At 36.9% G+C, this 18,194-nt stretch overlaps 3 protein-coding genes across 7 annotated transcripts; 1 reads left to right on the forward strand and 2 right to left on the reverse strand.

The window, feature by feature from the left end:
- Window positions 1-4,414: 4,414 nt before the first annotated feature.
- LOC119997849 (transcription initiation factor TFIID subunit 15-like) lies at window positions 4,415-5,697 on the reverse strand. Its single transcript, XM_038845050.1, has 4 exons — window positions 5,545-5,697; window positions 5,006-5,446; window positions 4,798-4,918; window positions 4,415-4,676 (listed from the first exon to the last, which is right to left on the reverse strand). The coding sequence occupies exons 2-3, from the start codon at window positions 5,413-5,415 to the stop codon at window positions 4,828-4,830; spliced, it is 501 nt and encodes a 166-aa protein (XP_038700978.1). The 5' UTR covers window positions 5,416-5,446; window positions 5,545-5,697; the 3' UTR covers window positions 4,415-4,676; window positions 4,798-4,827.
- Window positions 5,698-8,308: 2,611 nt separating this feature from the next.
- LOC119996088 (CRC domain-containing protein TSO1-like) lies at window positions 8,309-13,190 on the forward strand. Of its 5 annotated transcripts, none has more exons than XM_038842601.1 (12): window positions 8,309-8,519; window positions 9,081-9,248; window positions 9,323-9,700; window positions 9,799-9,957; window positions 10,141-10,814; window positions 10,887-10,961; window positions 11,068-11,251; window positions 11,337-11,435; window positions 11,548-11,614; window positions 11,830-11,998; window positions 12,091-12,855; window positions 12,934-13,190. In XM_038842601.1, the coding sequence occupies exons 3-11, from the start codon at window positions 9,455-9,457 to the stop codon at window positions 12,812-12,814; spliced, it is 2,397 nt and encodes a 798-aa protein (XP_038698529.1). In that variant the 5' UTR covers window positions 8,309-8,519; window positions 9,081-9,248; window positions 9,323-9,454; the 3' UTR covers window positions 12,815-12,855; window positions 12,934-13,190. The 5 variants fall into 5 exon arrangements, with proteins under 5 accessions (XP_038698529.1, XP_038698530.1, XP_038698528.1 ...); XM_038842602.1 differs by having other exon boundaries at window positions 9,352-9,700; XM_038842600.1 differs by having other exon boundaries at window positions 9,081-9,232.
- Window positions 13,191-13,908: 718 nt separating this feature from the next.
- On the reverse strand, window positions 13,909-16,804 carry LOC119996182 (acyl-protein thioesterase 2-like). The gene is made up of 9 exons (XM_038842726.1): window positions 16,789-16,804; window positions 16,591-16,711; window positions 15,625-15,661; window positions 15,410-15,479; window positions 15,123-15,227; window positions 14,846-14,996; window positions 14,677-14,759; window positions 14,234-14,327; window positions 13,909-14,138 (listed from the first exon to the last, which is right to left on the reverse strand). The coding sequence occupies exons 1-9, from the start codon at window positions 16,802-16,804 to the stop codon at window positions 14,048-14,050; spliced, it is 768 nt and encodes a 255-aa protein (XP_038698654.1). The 3' UTR covers window positions 13,909-14,047.
- Window positions 16,805-18,194: the final 1,390 nt, after the last annotated feature.

The following is an 18,194-nucleotide window of genomic DNA, read 5'->3' on the forward strand; positions in this document are numbered from 1 at the left end:
CGGCCACGACAGCTGGAGTGGGCGGATTTTCCACATCGTGAAGACTGGAAAGAGCCATTATTAATCCAATACTCATCACATAAAATAATTAAATATGAGATGACTAATTAGAATCAAACTGAAAAGAGCCATAAATCCAATACTCATCACACAAAATAATTAAATATAAGATGAATAAGAATCAAACTGAAAAGGTCTTCAGCTTATTACTTAATCATAGTTAATAATTTACATTTAAAACTACCAGGCAATATGCAATCAAACCCCTTGAAGTTTCTTTGTTGACCTCATGCACAATACAACAAGACCAAACTTTAGAGGGTGTTTGGTTGCACATTTTCCTAATTAATTACCATCCTACAGTTGGCGACTGCAACTGCAATAAGAAATTAAAAAATAATAATAATAAACAGTAAGAAAGAGAGAACAAGAAAAACACATGATTGAAACCTGTCATTTGGGTGGCTTGAGGAGGAGGCAGCTTGTGGTTCTGGCGCCATACTTGTCAGATGAAGACAAAAAATGATGGGATCGTTTTGTCTTTTGTGCCTAAACCTATATTTTATTGCTCTCTATATATAATGTTTGTGTTGATTGAGAATCACTCTAGTTAGCTGTTAAAGTTTTTATTTATCCCAAACAAGTACCTATTTTACGTGGTGTATATATCCTATCTTTAGTAGTTGCAAGGAATGGATATTTATTTATTTTGGCTTTTTTTACAAGTCAAGCCCTTCCTTAACAGGAAGGCAAAGGATAATTGGCCATCTTTTTAATTAATGTCGAAGGTGAGAGAAACAAGTGTGCAACAGAAGTGAAGAAAAGACCGACTCATGTGGAATTTATGCTAACTTAGTTGAGACTGTTGGAATAATTCCAACATAAGGTGGGCTAACTTTAATTGGGCCAACTCATTTGTTACTGGGACTTCTATCGTGACTCTGCTTCTCGGTGGCTTCTTTCTGTTCTCTGGGTACTTTATTTCTAAGGAAAGCATGCCAAAAGATAAAGTGATTTTTTTCTTTTTTTTCTTTTGTGTATGTTGATTCATGCCACCAATGTCGGCGTGATTAGCATGAAAATATTATTCACATCAACAACGTTGGCGTGAATCAAAATATGCATTAGTCACTCCATTGCGAATGGAGTGACTAGATGGCGTGATCAAATTGAAATTGCAAAGAACACGTCATTGTCAGTGGTGTGTAGTACTATTTTGAAAAATAATTTCATTCGGATGTTATATTGGGAAATATTATAAGAGAGAGTGTTATATTGGGAAAAAAAAACTCCTAAAAATGAGCCCATTTTGGTTTAGAACCATCTGTTAAGGGGGTGTTTTTTTTTTTTTGTTTGGATGTAATTGATTGGCCATCTGTCTAGCCTGCCTCTTCGACCAAGTTCGGCCCACTTATAAATAAGTAGGTTTGAAAAATAACTGGCCCAGACAAAGTTTAATGCTCCGAATACACAACCAGTCCAAAATGGACTGGGGGAACCCATACATCAGAGGTACTGGTTAATAGTCTTATGCAGCATATGAACCGTGGAATTTTAAAAAGTAAATCCAACGGTTCACATCAAATATTCCTATTTTTTTTATCCCTAATTACTAAATCTTGGGAAAATTTATTGCAAAGAGAATAATGCTATTTTGATATGGTGTTGGTTTTTATTTCTTTGCAAAGATTGCATGTTCAAACATACAAAGAAGCCAAATTGGAGCACACTTTTATACACAAATCATTTACCAGTCGAGATATAGTTGTCAACCAAGTACATAAGCACAACCACCATCAAAATGAGACATTAACATGGAACAAAAAAAATCACCAAACTAGTAACTATTGTACACTTGAAGTATAGAACATATTTGTTCTATACTTTACTTGGTATCAATCGTTCTACCATCACGTGGCTTACCAATAAATTACAAAGAGTTGTTTTATATGGGCTGAACTTTGACTGAGGCTGCTGAAGCTCCATTTGGACTGGATTGATCTCTTCAACAAGTCTATGGGCTTATAAAAGATATTGGGCCTCCTTGAAACATGGCCCAGAAACAAATAATTTGTAAACCCACCCATGTAAATTTCTGAATTTATATTTTTCACATGTGAACTTGCAAAAGACTAAAACACTTTAATTTGTGGCCCATAAAGAGGAGAAAAAGGGATAGCTTTGACAAGTTAGAGCATGCTTGGTACACAAAGATAAACCAAAAAGGAAGAAACTTTAAAAAGCCTAAGTGATTTTTTGGGTTTAATCAAAAGCTATCTTGGTTTTTGCCACCATCTTGACTATCACAGTGTTACTTTAAAAATTCAACTCTTTGCACAAACTTAATCCTGAATTGTGTAGTTTGATGAAATTTGGGACCCAATATGACATTCAATGTCATGATTAAAGACATTCATATGTCGTTCTTTTATGAACAAGATATTCCATCTAGTGTCTTGTCTTGTAGTAAGAATTACATATATACACACTAGGTTTTATAGAATATGCTAGTTTTGGCTTTCAGCCTTTAATAGTCAAAACATGCAAAAGTTCTTTAAAAAATACTTCATGCAATTTAGCGATGTGATTTGACTCAAATTTATATCATCTACTACTCACCTATATATTGGATTGATAACATAAAACCATTTATTTATAGTTGAATCATTAATAATTTTGTTTATGTATAGTCACTTTCCTTCATTCCCAATATATATTGTCTAATACTCGATCATCTATATATTATGGCAAACAAATTAAGCATTAAAGGATTCGTGAATGGAAAGAAAGACTTTGGATTGCTCGTCGTGTTTGCATGTGATAAGAAAAGGCATGAAAAAATTATGGCAAAATGGCTGGAAAACCTCCATAAACAAGTGATGTAGTGCTGCATGCAGCCACTTGGAGATGTATAGGGGCTTTGATGATTGAAGGAAATCGATGATCATGTACTTGGCTTCACTTCATGCACTAACACCAAAATAATTAAAGCAAAGGCAAGCATATGGATGAAGTAACATAAAGCTTAAGAAGCAAAAGTGAAACAAAGAATCTCGCTAAAAGCTCTATGATGGAGTGTAGTGCAGCAGACACTAATAAATGTGTAGTTTACTTTTTGACCAATTATATAATTTTGTATATATGTACCCAACGAGGGAACCCATACCCATTAGAGGTATTAGCTTAAAAGGCTTGGGAATCCTATGTGAACTATATATCAACTATATACTTTATGGTTAATAGTTAATACGAAGGTATATATATATAAGATTAGTCATAGTTAACCCCATCCGTTAATCAAATCATGACGTATATAAACAACAAACAAGACATCAAATTAAACAATTAATTTTCTTAATTTCTTGTTCAAGTTGGATCTACTTCAAGTATAATTATATACCATTTCAGAATGACTATTAATCTGAATAGTTAAACAGTAACAATGATCATGCAATTGTATTTCATGCAAACCTAATAACCATTTCAATCTTTGATCTCTTATATATTCACTAGCCGAACATTTGCATCGGAATTGTTTAACCTAAATTAGTGGTTTAATTATACTTTGCAAAACAAAAGCAAACACTAGTGGATAATACTCGGGTGGCATACATGTGGAGACGATCAAAGTATATATGTATATCATATTGTCTTGGCTTGATCAACTCGTTGATTGGATGATGTGATCATAAATTATAGAAGATTGGATAATGTTGCATCAAACATGGAATTTATAAGTGCGAGCTGAGTCTGATGAATCATTATATATAAGTATCCGATTAGGAATTCTCTTATATAAACACCCGTAAATTATATTAACGTACGCACCTCAATCTCACAATTCATTTGTAACATGTGGATCCAAAGCAATGTACCCCATTTGTTATTTAACTCATTCACACACTCAAAAAATGGTTCGCATTTTAAGTTCGTACTCTAACTCTCTAAGTCCCCATGGGAAAATTCTTGGGCATTCGATTTCGGAATCTTAATTACAAGGACATTTATATCTTTGGAGATGGTGCAATTCTCTTAATTTGTTCCCTCTTTATTTACATGTTAATTAAGTTCTAGAAGGCATGTTCTTTGAAACAATTTACTGATTACGTAAATATGTTGCATTGGTTCAATCAAAAGATCGATCCCACATTGTGGTCCATAAAGAACCCTTTTATTTTTGCTTTGCAGAGATGGGCACTTTGTGGGCTACAGTATTCCATATAGTATACAAAGTCAAATATATTCCTTATAGGCTTGGACCATTCTCTCAGAAAAAAGAAACCCTAGTAGAGCATATATAACGATATCTGTTTAAATTAATAAGGAGAAATCTCACACATTTAAGGCTATATTATGTAAATATACATACATATACATACACATATATATAGCATTAAAAGCTAGAAGTGGTTGCAAAAAACACAATACATATATATAATTAATTAAAACTTGCTAGTAATACATCAATGATGCCACATAACTAAATTTATAAGCTCACAAAATGCTAAATGGTGCCTAATTCAAATCCTCAAACAAATTCTTCAAAAATAGGAGAGAATAAATAAAGATGTAGATCGAGCTACATAGGAACAAACAGATCAGCAATCTCTGGATGGTGAAATCTTATCCTTCTCCACTCTCTTCGATTGATCATTGAATCATGCGCCATGCAGTACCTAGAATATACGTACATATACCTAATTAAATTCTTAATTGATACATATGAGGAATACATGTAGCATAATTAATAAAAAGTATATACACATGCGTGAATGTGTCTATTAATCAAAAACTTACCCCCCAACTGGAGAATATGATATTAATTAATTAATATGAATATTTGCTACCAGAGTCTCTGGGAGCATTGCACCTGAAACACTCCATCCTGCTAGCAAAATTGTGTTCATTGCAACCAGACCTACATCATTATTTCAAATGCTTACGTTATGATTAGTTCGTATGTATTTAGTAAAATTAATAGATTTAAGGTGATGATAATGATAACCTGGTGCAAATCCAGTCTCCGGATTTCCATCCAGAGCGACTGGAGCTGCTGCTGCTGCCACCACCACCGAACCCAAACCCCCTCATGCGGGAAGTTAATTCGCTTTCATAACCGCCACTGTCGGAGGATGAATCTTCCTTGGAAGCGCCACACTTGAAGCAGCTAGAACGGCTGGCAAAGTTGTGTGTGCCGCATTTGGCTACAGTGCAGTACCAGTCACCGGGCCTCACATCAGGGCCTGTGTTGAACCCAAAATTAGACGATGAGCTCATCATGCCTCTTCCACCAAAGTGGTCCCCGCCGCCTGCAGAAGAAGGCCTTGGCTCTCCACAGCGTTGGCACGACTCCCTTCTCTGGAAGTTGAGGTGTTGGCACGACCTACAGTTCCAATCTCCTGGCCTAGAGCTCATGATCTTAATAAACGTACAGTTAATTCCCTCTCTGCAGTACCAAGATTAAATGTATTTCACTGTAAGTATATATAATATAATATAATATAAAACACAGAGTTTGGGAGAGAGAAGAGTAATTGGACGTACGTCGGTTTTGTAGCGAAGCTGCAGGTTTAAATTAATGATGATTGAAGAGAGAGAGCAACAGATTGGGTTGAGGAATGCTAGTGATTTTGGATTTGGTGATAGGCCGGGGTTTATATAGTTGCATGGACCTCGACAATCGGGAAGATTTGAGATACGGCTTCTTTGCTATAGCTGGGTTTTCTTTTCCATATTCTTTCACTTTGGTTCTAGCTCTTTGAATGGAATCACAAAATACTATAATTATAAAAAATAAATAAAAAAAGGTGGTCAAGCTAGAAAATCTAAAATGAGATTCCAAATTAAAGTAAGTAAAAAATAAAGAATGAAGAATTAATCAAATTTTGTAAAACTAGTCCTCTTCTTCCTTTCACGAGCTTTCTAAGTAGTGTATAATTTATGCACACATTAATACATGGCAAGGAATTGCATTAGCCAACAATTAAGTAAGCTTACTTATTTATTAATTATATATTTGTGTTCAACTTTGATAAATCGAGTCAAAGGTAGCTTGCTACTCGAGTGTCCCTACATAAAGCATGCATTTAACTTACAATTCACGTAAACAGTAAGCACGACATAGCCCACATGTATATATATTTGTCCAATTAAAGTGGTTTCTTGAGAAGTAAGGGTACTGGATAAGAAGGAACATAATTCACTATATCTTGCCAGACAAAATGAATATTCCAACTATTTGCAAACCTTAGCTTAGACAGAATATCTAGTTCGTCCCCATGGACCCCATCCCCCACTTACTCATATCATCAATAACGAACAATGGGGGGTCAAGCCTCCTTTTCAATATAATGTCTGTGTGTGTATATATATATATATACGCACACATTGGGTACCCACAAAAACAGTGCTCACTGTATGTGAAAAAATTGTGGCTGCTTTTCATTTTTTTTTGAATATTCTATATTAATGGTAATTCGTACTCGGAACTTATTATAGAATTAGAATGTAAGTCAAAAGGGTTCAAAGACAAGCCAGGTTTTCTTTTTCTCTTTGCTTTGCCGCTTTGCTTCTCTTGTTGTTCAAATGATCTCAGATACACACAATTTTGAACTAGGAAAACGACAAATTTAATTAGCGTAGAGAGAAATGTAGAAATCTAGTTTGGCAGAAGCATATATAGCCGAAGATAAAGTAACAAATTAAGATACATGCATGCACGCATGTCTATGAGTTCAAGGAACGTGGAGAATATTTAACCATTAATTTTTGCTCATCTTGTTTGAGACGAGAGAGTAGTTGTTTCTTTTAGGACAACTTTTGTACGTAGGAGGTAATTATGGGAATAAGTTTTCAAAAATCAAAGTAGAGGGAATATGAGATAGAGAGTTTCAATAAAGATAGATGGTCGAAGACTCGAAGTTGATGCCGGAGACAAGTTCTCGAGGTTTCAAAATTTTGACCATCTTTTCTTTTTTTACTGTTTGTTTTTTAAACCGAGAATAACACTATACAAAATTATCATTTATACATTCGATATATATATATAAACTCAACCCATTAGGCCTGATGATGTAGGAAATGGGACATATTCCAACACGTGACCACAAAAATATTGTTCATATTGAGAATCAAACTCATGATATTCCGAGTCAATATAATTTGCCTCCCTTCTTTTCCTTCTTGGGGGCTCACACTCAACAAAAAATGGAAATATATATATATATATAATCAAAATTTGAACATATACCTCTGTGAATGGATTAATTTTTTATCGGGGTGTGGTAAAGAGAAGGCTGTAGAGCGAAACTGTGAAAAAGCACAAAAGAAAGTGTAATACTGAAATTGGATTCGATTCTCTCTCTAACGTATACATTATTTCTTTCTACTTTTCCTTTACAATCTCCCCAATTACAAGGATTCCTTAATCCTCTACGTACATACCAAAACATTCTTAATCTTAAAATATTATTCACATATATCTGTATCTACGTACTCATTATTGCTCACGTCACAAAATGTACATGCATGCATGCCCATATTAATTATGTTGCATGCACGTGAGGTGGTGTATTATGACGTCAAATATTACTGATAAAAGTTTTCTTTGACCTTTTTCGTACTCCAACGTCTTTTAATTTATACTGTGCTCGATGATCGGTAGTTCCCACGTATATATGTCGAATTCTCGGATTTTTAGCCAACCCAAAAACCCTAGCGACACCAATCGTTCAACCACAACTTCAACCCTCAGTCCCTCGGAACCGATAACTGCAACAAGCTCCAACGGACCGAGCTTCAGCATTCACACGCTATAAGGTTATTAATCTACTAATTATTTGTCTAATTGCATGTTAACTTATAACTCGGGCCACACGGGCCGAGAAAATATGAGAGTCATCCTAGTCCAGTTAAACTTTTGGGCCGAGCTTTTCAGGTCCCTTTCTTTAAGCCCATATGAAGAACTTTTGCCTTCGTACCTTAGCGTCGGTCCAAAGGGAATTTATCCTGAAAGAAGGCCCAGGATTTACTTCTCAGTTCTCATTGTCTCTTAGCTCCGGCCCAGTTATTTTCAAATATTCCAGGTCCCTATCGTCAAGCCCATGTGAAGCAGCTTACGGCCGAGAGGCTTGGGCGTCCAACTATAATGCCCAAGGAATTAGGCCCATCATTGGCCCAGTTACTGAAACGATTAGCTTTTGCGATTTTTACGGGTTGGCCCAAATTCGAAAAAGGCTGGTGATTTTTATGTTCCCGCTCGGTTTTTAAAATCCCGCCTATTAGCCTACGTCTCTTTTCTTATCTTAATTTCCCTCTCTTAAAAAATGGGAAAAACGAAAAGAAAAAGAAAAATTCTTATTCTCAATTTCTCATTCATGAAACACTAGAAGAAGAAAAATGCAAAGATGCAGAGTAGTGACATCTAGGGTTAGGGTTTCACTCCATGAATTCTCCTTTGGAGGTCACTAACCACTGCCGCCACCGCTACTGCCTTCAAAACCTCATCACCAGTTTGTTCGGTAACTACATCTGTTTCAGTTTCGCAATCACTTATTCCATTTCCTTTGATTAGTTTGACTTTATATGCAACTGTTGAATTTGGTGTGTTTTGTTTCATATTATTGTCATGTAATTGGTTTTTGCCCTAATTTATTTTGTCGGTTTCCTTGCGGAATTCTGGATTTGTCTGCAATTTTGTGGATGTGGGCTCTCGGAGGATTTTTTTTTGTTTTGTTGCAGTCATGTTTTTCTGATGCATAAAAATTCTGATAGGAGGTTTACATTTCTGTATTCTGCTTTGATTCGTGATTATGTAATTCAGTTGGGATTTAATGTGCTGGATGAAGTATGTGACACAAGACATCAATCTGCATAAACTTAGTGATCCAAGTTACATATTTTACATTCTTACAAAAATTGTTTATGATTGCTTTATGCCCCTCCCTTTGGTTTCTAACTGGAAATTGGAGGGCTGTTCTAGTAAAAAACAACTTGTAAATCCATTGGAAGTGAATTTCATTCCCATCAAGATGAAATGCCAACGCAGATATCCTGTTTGTTCTTTGTTTATTTGATTTCAGGAATCTCCTGTCAGTAACTTCATAAACAATCTCTCTCCAATAAAGAATATCAGGCCTGTACATGTTGCACAAGTGTATCTCAGTCTAAACTCCCCTCTGGTATTCACATTACCACGTACAACTTCACACCTTGAAGCAAGTTTTCCGCAAAGGTCTGGGATCCTTTAGGTACATTATTTTCAATTTGACATACATGAATCATGGGCTGCCATTTATTGAATATAATTTGCAATCCTTCTTAGGCCCCAGTGCCCCTCATTATTGTGTGTAGACACAACTCAGTACGACTATGTTAGCAAGAAATCTGACGACGGTGTAGCTGATTTCACCAAAACTACTAGCTTTTGTCTAGTGGGTTGATCATTCAGAAGGACATGGATACCAAAACACTCCCAGACCACTCGGGTAGTTCCTCTGGGGGTGTTGATGAGTACTTGGTTGATCCCGTCGAGGTGGACCATGCAAATTCTTCATATTCAGACAGTTCAAAATTGGAACAATCTGATGGTTTGCTTGCTTCAAATGAATTGAAGAATAACTTGATATCAGATGGTAATGAGTCTGGCCTATCTATGGCTAATGTCTCCAAGAAACAACAAATTGAAATTTCAGGAGTGCAGGTAACCAAAAGCTCCTAGTTATATTTCATTAATTTAGCAGTGTCGTGAAATTTTTATGAGAACAAAATCATACTATCATACAACATCTGGTTTGTAAGTTGCAGAATGTAGGAGGCAGCAATCAAGATAAATGTGATTGCTCTCCTCAGTTGCTGCCTGAACAAAAGCAGATTGTTCCAACAATTGAAGACTATGGTGGCAATGCAAGGGCAAGCACAGGTGGACCAGTTGAGAATGCAATGCAGCATGATTATGAGGTAGGAGTCAGCCAATCTGCTTGTTGGTTTCATAGAAAGCTGATATATATGTTATTGTCTTAATTCTAAATTACCAGGTTTGTTTACCCGTAGTGACTTTTTCTGTAAATTCATTTTGTTATTTAATCCTTCGAGTAGTATTGTTTTTCTTTGGCACTAGAATAACTATAACAGTCAATGTAGGCTAGTCAAAACCAGCATAGCATAAGCAGGCGCTGCCTTCAATTTGGAGAAGCTCGACCAAAAAGTACTTTGAGCAGCACCAGTTCTTCCGATCCACAGAATAATATAACCAGTACAAGACAACCTCTTTCCGCTATGGAATTGGAGAGTTCAGAGGCATCTCATGTTAATTCAAATACAACTTCTAGCAAGAGGCTCCTGGTTAGCTTGTCCCAGCCCATGTCAACCATGGTTCCTCCTCGCCATCGTGGAAATTTTCCCTTCACTATTTCCAAGCCATCAGGTATTGGCTTGCACCTAAACAGCATTGTGAACAATGTGCCAGTTGGTTGCAGTGCAACTGTCAGAATGAAGTTAGCAGATAACAACATGAGTGGACTTGGAATGAGGTCAGCATCTGGTACTTCCTGTTTTTTGCCGCAGAACGTCAAGAGTTCCTCGGGATCATCAAGTTTAGTCGAGAAGGTTTCAGACATCAATGAAGACATGATGTTTCGAAGTGATGCTTCAATAGCTGCAGGTTCTACCCCTTCTGAAACTCTCCACCCCATGGAATCCTTGAAGCCTCTGGTTGAGTATTATGCAACTCCACTCAGTAAAATGAAGGTTAATGTAGAGCACGTTCACAATTTTGAGGAAATCAAACAACCTAGCCCCAGAAAGAAAAGGCAAATGTGCTTACTCAGATACCTTTATTTTTTTTGTCTTTACTTATCTTATCCATGAAATTGTGCATGATGTTTCAGGAAGAAATCTTCGAGCACTCTTGATGGTGACGGTTGCAAACGTTGCAATTGTAAGAAAACCAAATGCTTGAAGCTGTAAGTGTATGGAATTCTATTATTGGATACAACTTACAGGTCTGTAATGTTGTTGTATAATGACTTATTTTCTCATTTGGTTTTTTAATGGGAAAAAAATTGGCAGTTATTGTGACTGTTTTGCTGCTGGAATCTATTGTGCTGAGCCTTGTTCTTGCCAAGGCTGCTTTAACAGGCCCGAATATGAAGAAACAGTCCTTGAAACAAGGCAACAAATTCAATCCCGCAATCCACTTGCTTTTGCCCCCAAGATTGTGAAGCGTGTCACTGAATTTCCATCCAACAATGCGGTATATAACCATCTCAATGAACTTCTCAGTCAAATCTTTGTGTGTGCAAAGGTATATGTTCTGTAATCATTTTAAACATTCATAGGAAGAGGGAAATGGGTCAACACCATCTTCAGCCAGGCACAAAAAAGGATGCAACTGCAAAAAATCAATGTGTCAGAAAAAATATTGTGAATGCTATCAGGTAATGATACTACATGAATGATGCCACCCTGTATCCTGAATGATTTTTCCTTTACCGTCACAATATTTCTTGTTATCTATCTGTACTAATTATATTCTTAATGTTCTAAAAGGCCAATGTTGGATGCTCAAGTGGATGTCGATGTGAGGGTTGCAAAAATGTCTACGGCAGGAAAGAAGGTGAGAGATTGCACAAATTCTCTTAAGGCATGGGCATGTTTTTGATAGATGATATTAAGTAGGTAAATTGGAAAGATTCTGGCATTTTTTGGCATATTTGGCGAAATTAACCTAGTAATGTTACAAAATAGTTTAATTCAAGCTTCATCCAAACTAAATTACGGAGAGTCTAATGCTAGTAAAATAGTGATTTTAAGAGTGTCATTGTCTATCAGAATATGGCCTATCTGAAGAAATGATAAGCAATAGTGGCACTGAGGAAAGATTGGCTGATACATTTGATGACAGACTGGAAATGGTGGCGACCGAGCAAGATTTCTTACTTGCTGAGTTGTATGATTCACACCACCACACGCCTCTTACACCATTGTTCCGGGGCTCCGAGTAAGCTTTCTTATAGTTTGACATCTCCGTTTATTTTAAAAGGGATCAGATGTTTACTATTAACTTTCATGTTTGCTTATTGCCATATCTAGCCACGGAAAGGATGCACCAAAATTGCGGCTTACTTCTAGCAGATACCTTCCATCTCCTGAGTCTGAACTTACGATCTTATCATCTTATGCAAAACCCATGAGGTCTCTGGGAAATACAGATAGCCATGACGTATTTCTCGATAGAAGTAAAGGGATTCTTGATGAAAACTCTTATGGTCAAGAAACAGATTACCATAATTCAGAAATGGTGGACCAGTTCTCACCCAGATGTGATTCACTGGTAGATATGTCAAACCTCTCACCGCTGCCAAATCCCTCAATGGTCATGTCTTCTGCTTCATCTAAAACAATGGGTTGGACAAATGTTTCAAGACTTCAACCTTGCACTGGAAGTAGTCGCTATCCCTCTGGTGGTTCCCTTCGCTGGCGTTGTTCACCAATTTCATCTATGACACAGTTATGTGAGACCAAAGACCATGAGAGGGTTGACACTGATAACAGGTACTATGACATTTTTGACGATGACACACCTGAGATATTGAAGGATGCTTCTACCCCGAATAAATCTGTGAAAGTAAGGTCCCCCAACCAGAAGCGAGTTTCTCCTCCTCACACTCGTATGCAAGCACTTGGATCAAGCTCATCAGGAGGAGGCTTAAAAAGTGGACGCAAGTTCATATTGCAGGCTGTGCCTTCTTTTCCATCTCTTACCCCTTGCATTGATTCAAAGGGCGGCGCTAATCAGAAAGAAAGTGATGTTTGAGCAAATGTGACAACAGATATTCAAGTTAACTGCAGTTTGTGGTAAACAATGGTTATCAGGTTATGTTTATACTTGATATCCTCAGATTTTGTTTCTTAATCTTAATGGTTGATCTACAGGTTTTGGTTTCTGCCTTCAGTTCTTCAGAACTTACAGTAGCAGACTGCTGCATTTGGTTGGTGCAGTACCTTTGCTCGATATGACTGACAATCCTCTATGCCGTCGTTTGCAGGATTGCCATCATGACTTACTGAGGTAAAAATAGGTTCCAAGTTGCCACATAAAAACTGCTCTATAACTTTGTAGGGGAGATATTGCTACGGAATCGTCAATTTTCTCTTCTAGTTATTTTATTTTATTTTATTATCTTATGTTATTATTGCTTCCTTTCTGAACTGGATTTTTTTTTTTTGTAATTATTCCTCATGGTTAGAGGGAAGAACTAGTGCAAGGTTTAGCCGTTTAAAAGGGCAAAAATAAAATTTTAATTTCATTTTAAAATTGAGTTTCAACGTGGGTAATTTATAAGCCCAATTGATTTGGGCTGCTTAATTATTACTGCCTCGTTTGGGTATTGTTACCTGGTCGTGCAAAGCTAAGTTTGTCTCCCTGGGAGGGCCAATCTTGTAATTTTGAGGCCCATAAGCCCAACTTGTTCGGATGGATTTCTTCTCATCATCTGCCTCTCTTGTTGTTGTGAAAGAGCTTTTGGAATACCAGTCGAATATAGGGATTATATGAGTTCAATTCCCCCAATCCCAACTTGCCCATGGAAAACAAAAAGAGAATCCCAATGGTATATCTGCATTGAGCATTTTACCTTGGGAAATTGTGGATGATCAAGTAGAGAGTTTGATGATCCAAGTACATGAGGCAACTGGGGATGGAAGCCCATGGTTTCTCGTCAATTAACTTCCAATAAATTACTTGGCAATACCATTCAAATTATGTTACTGTGAAGAATTGAAGGACGCGAGCCCAGTCAATATAGGGTTGTAGAGATCAATTTTATGGATTTTGCGATTGGTATGTTTGTTCAAATGACACCAGGGGGAAGGTGATGAGAAATGAACCCATCCATTTCCAGCTCTCAATATCACTGGCAACAGTTAATTATAAGCAAACAAAATTTTCTATCCAGCTTCACATCAACCACAAAGGCAAAAATTATTAAAACTAATAACAAATCCAGAAACCAAATAAATAGTAGCCGATGTTTCTTCACTTATTTCACTAGCGTGATCGAGACCCTTCAAGCCCTAACCATGCAGTTAGCCAATTACTAACTTCAGCCATCTCTTCAGGGACTGTGTAGTGACCCAGCCTGCATTGTGAATACAAAGAAACACTTTGAGATTACACATGGAAGAACCAGAAAGACGATACTCTTTCATGAAAGAAGCAATCAAGAATATATACCCATTGTAGGTTCTAAATGTAAGATTCCGAAATCCAGCTGAAGTTAAGGCCTCTGCTGATTTCTGTCCGTGTTTATATGCAATCACATCATCGGCTGCAGCAGGAAATACAGAATCTGTTACTGTTCACCGCTAAGTAATTTCTTTACCATGCAGAGTAGAGAAATTTTCTGTTACTATTCACCACTAATCAGTAGTGCGTAGAATGGGAACTAGGAAGTAATAGGAGACGCTACAAACAAAGGGGGAGACCAAAAAAGACAAGGACGGGAGTGATAAGAAATGACGTAGACTCCAAAAGATTAGGTGAGAGTGTAGCTTTTGCGAGGAAAGAACGGAGAAGGAAAATTAACATATGCCTGAGCTTAACATTACCATATTGTCCTAAACGCTACTGTTAAGAAGCAACATAAGCGCTATATAATGATCTAAGAGGATGAATACCTAAGCCATGGAAAACCAAAATTGACAAGGAAGCTGCTCTCCTTGCAGCCTCGTGTGACCCTTCCATCCTGATCCTCAAGGTCCTGCAAAACAACAGTTTCTTAGATGAACGAATTGATCAACTGAAAAGCATATCTGTGATTGGCTGTGTGTAAATCAGAAGCCAAACCTTGAACATGGTAGCCATCCGCTTAAACCAACAATTGCACTTAGGTTAACTGGATACAGGTTCCCATTACCATATTTTCCTAAAACGCGGCAAGTGGCAGAGTAGAGGGCAGTTGCAGCTCCCATACTAAAGCCGCCAACACCCAGTTTGACTGCACAAGCATGATTTACTCCATTATACAACGAAGTAGGCAAAATGGATAAGTTTGTAGCATGGTTCTAAAAGGTTCTATAGAAGAGGCTCCGAAGCTCTGCATGCTATCAAGATACAAACTTACTGTCAGCAGGCTCTGTTGACAAGAGATTTGCAACATGTGCAGCCGTAGCATCCAAACCCTCTGTATCATCAGGAGCATCTTCTGAAATATCTCCCACATCAAACCCTGAAATTAAATTACGTAATTCTTTAGTGTCAACAGAAGAAATATTAATAACCACATCAATTCTCATTGGCAGGATGTGTGGCTCGAGAATTGAAGAAAGCTTTATGTTCGATTATAATTTTTATTTTTGAGCCAGAAGTCACTTAAGCAGTTGTTCAAACTTCAAAGTGATAACATCTTACAAGCAGTGCAGGGAAAACCACCAAATAATGCTACTGGTCTAGTAGGCGCAGTTGGGCAAATCCACTTAATCTGCAAAATCAATAGTCGGCAAACTACCCGAATAAAGTTAATGAAAGTGGCAATATGTTCTTCAACAATTGAGAATCAGGGAAACCAATGACATATTGAATGTGCACATATAGAAACTACAGTGTACAAACCACTTAATACTCACATTTGGAAGAGGAAGGGTCTCCAAAAGCTGAGAACAGCTGCAAAAAGAAAATTGAGTCCGTCTTATTCACTGTAGGGCATCCTTGAAGGTGATGACAAGACACATTAAAAAAAAAAAAACAATCCTTAGAGGGTTGCTGAAAAACTTTAGGCAGCTTGAAGGTCTTACAATATTGGTTTTAAACACCTACTTGAACCTTCTAAGTTTAGGACCACATTCCATGTTAGCAAAGCCCTTGGCAATATTTTGTAAATCATCCGATATAACAATTGTGATGTCACGAGATCTCAGCTTCGGAATCATACACCGAATACATTAGTAACAACATAAGTATTTCATTTTTCTTTTTTTGCCAAAATGAAGGAAGATTAAGCTAGTGAAAAGTGGTCCCTCATTCTATCTTTAGGCATACAGAGACTTTGAGTTTGACACCGTCTCAGTGTAGCTTTGATCACTAAAGGAGGGATGAAACGAAAACTAATCATGTTTTATACATTTTTCTTTGCCCAATCAAATCAACGATAACAAGAATATTCCACAAAGAGGCATGGAGTTCACAAATCAATCTCCAAACTTTTCCACCAAAAGAGGACAGTAGATTGACATTCTGTAAGTCCTCCATTTTGTTTCTTTCTGAGCAAAGCAAGTTGACCTTTTGATTGTGAGCATATTCCCGATATAAAAAGAAAGGAATCAGATTTCATCAAATATGTCTTGAAAAACTGGAGGAACTACATCGACGATGATAATTAACTGCAACTCGAATTCTTAAATTTGCATACCTTGAATTCATGCACATGCAAAGAAACTGTGATGCACAGTTCCTATTAACCGACTTATGAAAGTCAATAATTTTACAAAAAAAGAATGCCGAAACAGAATAACAACTGAAGTAATCATCTAAAACCCATAGTAAATGCTAATGCAGTTTAAAAAGGAATAATTGATAATCGATAGCTAGCTTACCTTGAACCCTTATCTCCCAAGCCATGTAGCCAAACTATAGTGGCTTGGTGCTTTCCTTTGGGTCTGACGACATGTGTACTTCCACTTCCAAACTCAAATGTGCTTCTAGCAGTTCTACTTCCTGAAATATTTCAATAAACCATTTCAGGATACAAACAAGTTTATATATTCCGAACTGTCTATATAGATACAGCAAGCTAAGGAAGACAGTCATTACAGAGGGATAAGAAAAAGACAGACCAGAACCTGTACTGGATCTGCTATGGCTCATTATATTTGCCCAAATAGCCACACAGTGCAGAACACTTGTTGCAAGTGTTAGGAATATGAGTTCCTGCAATGATGAAAATCAGAGGCGACTCTCCCTATTTATACCCATTTAGGAAGGTGAAAGGGAATATAACCCCATCAATCAACATCATATACTATTGCTTACACCAGTTAAACACTACCTAAAACCTTCTAAATAGTAAAAGACAATAAGAAAGAATAAGGCATCAAAAAAGGAGAAAGCGAGAGATTGAGAAAGGGTCTTGAAAAGCATTTAGCCCTTGTTACAAGAACATTCACCAAACTTTCCAGCATCTCTGGCATCTCAAAACAGACCATAGCACCTATATTTAGAAAAATAAGCTCACCAGACCCTTTAGGTTGCAATGCACACACAGAGAGAATCTATGCTTGGGACGGTGGGGCAAAAGTAAAGCACTTCAACTATGGCAACCTGAAGAATAGTGTCACATATAAAAAAACCACATTTTGATCCCAAAATTTCCCAAATATGAAAACCCATATTCCATGTGTAATTTTTTAATGATTGATAATTAATGATAAAGGCATAAGGCACCCACTAAGCACTGACTACAAAACTGGAAGTTGAAAATGCCAAGCACTGGCTTAATGAGGTATTGAACTTTACAGGCGCAAAAAAGATGCAATGAAATGTAAATGACATTGAATATATGGTGAGAAAGAGAGATGGCGTTTAAGCCACCAAACCTGATATGGATTGTGGAATAAGACCCAAAAGCATAAGGGCTTTTTCTTTTTCCTCTCTAGATAGCCGTTCTTTGATTTCCCACAACTTTCTCTCTCCTCTTCCTCCTCGCTTTGGTTTTGTTTCTTCATACTTTCAAACAGAGAAACCCCAAGCACTGTATAAACTAGAAACACCGCCATTGTCTTTTAACTTTTTCTGTGACGCAAGTGCCCTTCAAACATTTCGACATTTCCATCTTCTTCCGTGGAGGTGTGTATAATTACCAAATAAAAACCTACTTTGTACTGTTTATTGATAGAAATGATAATTCGACGACGATAAACTAATTAGGAAACCATATAATTTGGTCATTAATATTGCCTAATTTTATGAAAAATAGCCATTTTGGACATCATCTCGAACGTGTGACAATGTGACATGACACATGCATTATTATATATAAAAAAACTAACAGTGAAGACACCATTACAAAACTTTTTGGTTCGCCTAATGAACAGGGCACATTTTTTGAAGAGTAGATGTAAAATACAAGTGATTTTAACCCTTCAAACTTAAACATCCTATATGAACCTATATTTTTACAATCAAATCTGCACCCACATAA

Source organism: Tripterygium wilfordii, chromosome 4 (assembly GCF_013401445.1).
Source record: "Tripterygium wilfordii isolate XIE 37 chromosome 4, ASM1340144v1, whole genome shotgun sequence".
Taxonomy (NCBI): domain Eukaryota; kingdom Viridiplantae; phylum Streptophyta; class Magnoliopsida; order Celastrales; family Celastraceae; genus Tripterygium; species Tripterygium wilfordii.

Bases quoted from the DNA above. Each gene is read 5' to 3' on its own strand.
- LOC119997849 (XM_038845050.1), bottom strand. From the start codon at position 5,415: ATGAGCTCTAGGCCAGGAGATTGGAACTGTAGGTCGTGCCAACACCTC. The intron at 4,919-5,005 runs GTTATCATTATC...ATAATGATGTAG, and splicing joins GGAGACTGGATTTGCACCAG to GTCTGGTTGCAATGAACACA.
- LOC119996088 (XM_038842601.1), top strand. From the start codon at position 9,455: ATGGATACCAAAACACTCCCAGACCACTCGGGTAGTTCCTCTGGGGGT. The intron at 10,962-11,067 runs GTAAGTGTATGG...AAAAATTGGCAG, and splicing joins AAAACCAAATGCTTGAAGCT to TTATTGTGACTGTTTTGCTG. The intron at 11,436-11,547 runs GTAATGATACTA...ATGTTCTAAAAG, and splicing joins AATATTGTGAATGCTATCAG to GCCAATGTTGGATGCTCAAG.
- LOC119996182 (XM_038842726.1), bottom strand. The intron at 15,228-15,409 runs GTAAGATGTTAT...ATTTAATTTCAG, and splicing joins TGGTTTTCCCTGCACTGCTT to GGTTTGATGTGGGAGATATT. The intron at 14,760-14,845 runs GTTTGGCTTCTG...GTTGTTTTGCAG, and splicing joins GGATGGCTACCATGTTCAAG to GACCTTGAGGATCAGGATGG.